Raw genomic sequence first — 7,432 nt, 5'->3', positions numbered from 1 at the left:
TTGATTTTCTTGTTAGTGGTCTTTTCATGCATGAACCTCTAGGAAATTATGCTTAAGATAGTGAAAATCCTCTTTAACTGACAGCCAGAATATAGAAAGAATGACAGGTTTTGTTTCAGTTGGAAAATATTTGATAAGCATATGTTTAATGAATTATGAGAGAATTAAGGTACATTAAAACGTGTCTCTGAATAACTTTTATGTGAGACTAACAGATTCATAATTAGTTAATAAATATATCTAGATAAAGTTATTAACAGGTAGAAGCTCAGCATATATGCAGCTACTGTTTTCAGTGCGATATTGAACTAAGTTACAAAGTACTGAAAAGCACACAAGTTATTAACATAATATTGTGATAATTACTGACTTTCAACAGGTTATATTACACCAAGAAGGCCATATGGATGATGGTCTAACTTTACAAAGATGTCAGCATGAGGAATCCCAGGCTGCTCGAATCATTCGTAATACTACAAGCTTATTCAGCCAGTTTATAAGGTAGTTGTTACTATCTTTTATACTATCATTTTTTTGTCTGGCTTTTGAAATATTCTGAAATTATAAGAATTATTCTAACAGAATCCTTATTTCCTGCTTTCAAGTATTTGTATTTAGAAACTATTAGCCACATATTCTTACTGACTTAAATTTGCAGTTTTGGTGAGTAATGCCATTAAATAGATAACACAGCTTATTTAAGATTATTTATGTGAAATACCTTGAAGCCAGAACAAACTGGATCATAATCTAGATTGAAGAAAACATGCTAAATGATTTTAGTGTTACTCCATTAGTAAGTTTTCCTTACTAGCTAGAACTTAACAGTATTCATAAAAGAATTCTTTTTCCTTTTTTTAATGTGAAAGTTCCATGTTTCCTTCACTATAGCTTTTCCATAGGATATGTTTTTGTCTGACAAGTTTTACAGTAAAATGCAATTCTGTGTCAATGCATATTAATTTACAGTTGAGATTAACATAGGAGTATGTATACATGATGAAATTGGTAATAAAGTATATAGTACTGAAGAAACTGTTTTCTCATAGTGCTTGGCAGAAGTTTTATTACGATGATCAAGTGGCCATTCTTGTATTACTGCCTAATAGATGAAAAATAAAGAAAAATGAGTTTATAATTAAGACTTTGCTTTCAGAGAACCCACCATACGAGACTGCGTTGAAAACATTACTTCTTCAGTATGACAGTAGTATACGCTGCTCCTTTGTATTTCTTTGTGCTGAGGATATAAAGCCAGAACCACCTCTGCCAGCAGTCAGCTCCTCCAAGATTATATTATAACCATTAGTGAGTCAGACTGAAAAATTGGATTGTCACCCAAGACTGAGCAAATGGTGGGACAGGAAAGAGACATGCACCTGGTCCTGCACCTGATATCGATACAGGCTGGGGTATGAAGGGATTGAGAATACCCCTCAGGAGAAGGACTTGGGGGTACTGGTGGATGAAAGATCGGATATGAGACAGCAATGTGTGCTTGCAGCCCAGAATGCCAGTTGTATCTTGGGCCGCATCCAAAGAAGCGTGGCCAGCAGGTCAAGACAGGCGATTCTGCCCTCTGCTCTGGTGAGACCTCACCTGAAGTGCTGTGTCCAACTCTGGAGTCCTCAGTACAGGAAAGATACGGAATTATTGGAGTGGGTCCAGAGGAGGGACACAAAAATGATCAGAGGGATGGGGCATGTTTCCTGTGAGGAAAGGCTGAGTGTTGGGGTTGTTAAGTCTGGAGAAGAGTCCAGGGAGACCTTATTGTGGCCTTTCAGTACTTAAAAAAAGGCCTGTAAGAAAGATGGGGAGATACTTTTTAGCAGGGCCTCATGCGAATAAGATGAGGGAAAATGGTTTTAAACTAAAAGAGGGGAGTGAAGAAGAATTTTTTTTACGAGAGTAGTAAAATACTAGAACAGGTTGCCCAGAGAGGTGGTAGATGCTCCATCCCTGGAGACATTCAGGGCCAGGCTGGATGTAGTTCTGTGCAACCTGTCCCTGCTTATTGCATGGAGGTTGGACTAGGTGACCTTTAAAAGTCCCTTCCAAGTGAAACCATTCTGTGATTTTATGATTCTATGGTTCATTATGCTACTGATAACTGGGATTCCTTGAAATGCTTTATATTTTTAATTTGCACCCTTCTTGATTTCCTATGTAGAGTTTATACAGTCGATGCAATTAAAGGTTAGGATTACCTGTTACTTTTGTGTTCTTTGTCTTGAAGACTGGGGGTGTACAGCCTCAATAACTGCTACTATTTTAGTCCATCTGCGCATTATGCCTATATCATCAATAGGATTTAAAAATATCTAAATAAAATTAGTTACTGTAAGAAAGGACTTCGGTACATCTTTCAGTTTCATCTTTTTTTTTTTTTTCCTCCTGTTTTTTTCATCATTCTGTCTCTTTACATCAGTGCAGAAAGGGAGGTCTGATTCCACTTCATGAAGTGGAAATAGAATCTGAATGCTGGACACCCAGACAATAGATATTTGAATGATTTGCAATTCAGATCAGCTGTTGCTCATGTACATATATCATGTGTTAAACAAGACTTGATTTAGATGCCAACAGAAAATAGGCTGCTACGTAATACTGTAAATTACAGTGGGAAAATGAATAATGCTGCCAGTCTTTCTTGTTTTCCATAGTGGAAACAACAGAACACTATCACCCACTGCCCTGCCTGTTGAGGAGATGGCTCAGACTCTGCAAGATCTGATTACTTACTTCAAGCTTCCCGAAGAAGACCTGGAACATGAAGATAAGCAAAGCAAGCTTCGGTCACTCAAAAACAGACAAAATCTGTTCAAAGAGGAGGTACAGAGAAAGGAATTGTTACATTATTTTAAGTGTATTGTGTCACAAACATTCAGAATAACCTAAACATTATCATCTAGATGTATGCATATGATTTATAATGCAAAGTTCTGTAGCTAATGATATATAAGTAATAAAATATATATATTACATTTAATAGACTAATGCCATATGGTAACTTGCTGCATATTTTTCACTTCCACACTTGCCACAGGCCACAAGCTCTCTCATAAAATTTGGTCTTAGTACTTCTGAGCATCTTTCAACAGATGTCATTTTTAAAAGAAACCATTGTGACAAAAAGTTTCTTTTTCTTTCTATGAAGTTTTACATTCTGGATACTCCAAATACTGAAACTTGGATCAAAGATAGATGTTATTTCTGATGTAAAGTGTTTATGTAAAAGACAGACTGTTCACAAAAATTATAAAAGCCTTTATTGTTGGCTTTATTTATTCTTTACTTTCTATAATGCTTAGCTGAGTAAGGAACCGTGTAGAATCATTTTCTAAAATAGATGATTCTATGATATCGAAAAATACACATTCAGATCTCGTTTGCACAATAATTTGTTTGGTTTTGTTCTTTGGTTTTTTTTTTATTTAAATCTAAGATGATGCAACTTTTAAATGTGTGCAGGAAGAAATCTTTTAAAAGGACAACAACAAATGCTCATTCATGTACAGTTCACTTTCCTTTCTGTCATATGTGTTTAGGGAATGCTGGCAATAGTTTTGAATTGCATTGATCGCTTAAATGACTACAACAGCGCAGCTCATTTTGCAGGATTTGCAAGAGAAGAACATGGTACAGCATGGAAAGAAATTTTGAATCTCCTTTACAAATTGTTAGGTAAGTTCTTCAATAATCTACTAATGCAAAAAGCAGGATATGTATTCTTATATTCTACTTGCTTCTTCACCACCAAAGAATACTTCAGGTGTTATTCATTCTGTCATGTAAATTACAGAATTTCTTCCATGTACTTACTGATATTTATTGCAGAGAATAGAGTTTATTGAGCAATGATACCGAATTAAAATACATCTCAGCTAGGAAAATGTTGGGTTCAGCCTGCAAATGTGGTGTTTTGGTTTGTTTGTTTGTTTGGGTTTTTTTAATTTAAATGTACCTGTGGTATGCAAATAGGTGTGAAATATTATTTTAAAAATTAGAAAAACTAGAAAGCTGTCTTTGAAGCTGAAGAGAAGCCTAAAAGTATTAGTTGAAACTTGCAGGTTTAGGGAATCTGTCACCTGAGGCCCAGATTTAGATGTTAGTAAAAATAATTATATAAATCAAGTTAAAATAATTTTTTCAATTTCAACACCATACTTTGTAGAGCAAACTGCTCCTGTGTTGCAGTAGGGCCAGAATTACAGAATAGAAGTATGTATATATGTGTTTCTTCAAATCATTGATTTGATACCCAAGTTGCATAATTCCTTACATAGAAGAATCTTGTCTTTTGATGGAGTTTAAATACATTCTAATTTCATTACAAAGAAAATTTGACCTGAACCATAGTAGAATATGCAAATTGAGAGTTAGAACAAGAATAAAACAAACTAGGGTGTGTGCTTTGAAGCATGAGGTTATTCACATAGCACAGACATCCAGATGCTTCTGATGGAATCTTCTCGTTGCTTTAGAAAGTAATGAGATACCAATGGCTTACTACAGTCTTACAAGTTTAAAGAAAAGCAGGATGAAAAAACCCTCTTTAGTGATATGAGGCCTTTTCAGATTTTTGTCTTGATTTTCTTCTAAAGGTACGTCTTGAACACACTTGTTCTGATGTAATGAATATTAAGTTAATGCTTCATAATAAAAGTCATCGACAACTGTAAACAAAAACTTTTTTTTATGATAAGTAATGACTTTTTGAACTTGAATGCTGGTGAACTTTCAAAGTGCAGTCAAATAATGTTATGTTCTGTGCTGCTGAAGACTAAAAGCTATCCATTCTATAACAGGTTTTAATCAGAAAGTAGAGCTAAAGAGCAGTAAACCCAACCTGCACTTGAGCTTAAACTTCTGCATACGATCTTCTCACTCATTATTAGGAAGAAATAAAAAAAGTGTTTTAGACGCTTGATCATGACAGTGCTTGACATTTGCTTTAAAGGAGGCTGGTAGATAATTTCTATTAAAGTTTAACAATAAAATAAAACATAAATAAAACAGATTTTTTTCTTTTCTTCTTGAAATACTTGTTTATCCAGTAAACCCATGTCAACTTCAAAACCAACATACTCTTCAGAAGTTATGTCAGTTGCTGATATTATTTCTTTAACGTATATGTATATAGGATTTGCCTGCTTATTATTTTGTGAAGTTGTTATAAAAATTGTTTTAAAATATATACAACTAACATTGGCAATTTCGAGAGGAAATGTCCTGTTATAAAATTGTACCTTGTGGGTTTTTTTCCAGCTGCTCTTATTCGTGGCAACAGAAACAATTGTACCCAGTTTTCCAGTAACCTCGATTGGCTTATAAGTAAATTGGACAGATTAGAATCTTCCTCAGGTGAGACTCACTTATATCAATGTAAATTAATTATCAACACACCATACCCAGCTGTCTTACATTATGTCAGGGCAATTTTCCTTGCAACAGCATGTGTTGAAAATCAAATGCTCTTTTTTTTTTTTTTTAAACAAAGTATATGATTGTGTTCAGTTGCACAGATGACTTAATGACAACATTATTTCTGTGGCCTTCATACAGGTATTTTGGAAGTGTTGCACTGTATCTTGATTGAAAGCCCAGAAGCTTTAAATATAATAGCTGAGGATCACATCAAATCCATTATTTCATTGTTGGATAAGCATGGGCGCAATTACAAGGTATGTTTGGAAAAGCTGAGGATGTATGGATAATCTTACAATGATTTCTGGAAAAAACAAAAACAAAAATTCAATCCATAAAAAGAAAACCAAAGCAAACCAAAAAAAAACCTACCAAACAAACAAAAAACAAAAAAAAAGCAACCCAGAAATTCCGCGATTCTAGTACTTTTAAAGGAATGAATAACCTTGAAGATTAAAAAAATGTGTAATCTGCAATTGCTTTTCAGTTCCAACTACATCAAATAGGTAAGACAAGCAAATAGTTGAGAAATACTGATATTATGAACTTTGGATTTGCTGAAAAAATGGGCATTCTGGTGGCTGTAAGCACGTGGACAGAGAAGCTTCGTTAGTGATGCAGGGCTCTGCATTGTTGTATCAGCAGACAGAATAGAATTCTGCAAACTCATACCTAACTTGAGTAATAATAATAGTAGCAGAAAAGAACAAAATAAAGTGGGAAATTGGAAAAATAATCCAAATATCTGAAAACACAGGTGTTCAGAAGAAAGAAAAAACCCAGAGTTATACCAGAAGAAATAATGGTGGAAAGTAATTTAGACATCAATGTGCAATTTAATATGACAGAAGAAGGTGAACACAGTTTCTGGCTGCGAGCAGGATGACATCACAACACAGAGGAGGATATAGTTTTATGTGTGATTTTCTGATGTGAGTTTCCTTCCTCAATTCAAATTTTATTTGAAAGACTGATAACCTGGAGGAAGAACAAAAAAAGTTTTAGTGAGCTGAAATTACTGACTTATAGGAAAAGGTAATATAGAGAACGTAACCGACTATAGATGTGGAAAAGAAATATTTTTAAGCATGGTGAACGGATACAAACTGATATAAGTAGGCATAAGAAAAAAGTTGAAATTACAATGGGAAATTTAGGTTGCTATTTTTAGCTGTTAGCAAGATCATTGTGCTATGCCAGTCATGTGCAAAGAGAACTTTTCAGCTAAGCATCTTAACATAGACTTCATAGTGAGAACTTAAAAGTAGAAAAGGGAAATGTACACAGAAGAATTAGACTTGCTAATGGATTTGTGCATTTCCATTTGTAATATACTTGACTAAACGTCATTAAGTAATATGAATTAATTAATGCATTTGTAACTCCAGAAACAGTATATCTTGTTCTCCTACTAGATTAGAAATTCTGTTGTGATTTCAGAAATAAGGAACAGTAGTATTATTAACCAAAATTGGTTTGGAAACTATTGATTTGAAGGATTTTTTAAATGAAAAGCATTGTGTCAGAAATATGGTCAGTGAGGGCATGCAGATTATTTAAACAGCTTATATTCGAGGTTACTGCTGATCATTAATGTTATTAAGATGCTTTATAGCTGACTACTGGTCAGTTTCCAGGGTTATTTAAGTGACTATCTCTATCCTTCTGCTAAAGGTTTCAGCAACAGAGATAATAGAAAGAAAAAGGCATGGTCTGGGCTATAGCAAAGTTCACAGTATATTACCTTAAACTGTTGAGGATGGTTTTCTGCTCTTTGTGTTGTACAGGAGTTTCCAAAATGGTAATCAACAGTGTGAAAGTGGTTCTCTGTCTTGCAAGATAGTCTGTAAGAGCTTAGGCCATTTGGGCTCTTTGCTTTAATAATTGCTTGTCTGAGCTCAAGTGCATCTTTAAGCTTCCCTGTTTTCTCTTCCAAAACCTTTTGCTCCAGTAATCTGTGGGAGAATTATGTCAATCTCTTTCACTTTTCAGACTCCGGGGGGTG

General features: G+C 34.4%; 1 protein-coding gene across 1 annotated transcript in view; it reads left to right on the top strand.

Annotated features, from left to right (window-relative positions):
• Positions 1-7,432, top strand: part of LOC104407535 (ryanodine receptor 3-like) — a gene marked incomplete at both ends in the record, with an annotated part of 67,697 nt that overhangs the window by 28,988 nt on the left and 31,277 nt on the right. Inside the window, 5 exons of the mRNA XM_010016844.1 lie at positions 380-501; positions 2,664-2,832; positions 3,549-3,684; positions 5,269-5,364; positions 5,566-5,684. Coding sequence (XP_010015146.1) covers positions 380-501; positions 2,664-2,832; positions 3,549-3,684; positions 5,269-5,364; positions 5,566-5,684 — 642 coding nt within the window. The remainder of the gene's footprint in view (positions 1-379; positions 502-2,663; positions 2,833-3,548; positions 3,685-5,268; positions 5,365-5,565; positions 5,685-7,432) is intronic.

The sequence above is a fragment of the Nestor notabilis genome, unplaced genomic scaffold (assembly GCF_000696875.1).
Source record: "Nestor notabilis isolate BGI_N333 unplaced genomic scaffold, ASM69687v1 scaffold11426, whole genome shotgun sequence".
Classification (NCBI taxonomy): Eukaryota; Metazoa; Chordata; class Aves; order Psittaciformes; family Psittacidae; genus Nestor; species Nestor notabilis.
This window is presented reverse-complemented; position numbering and strand designations above follow the sequence as displayed.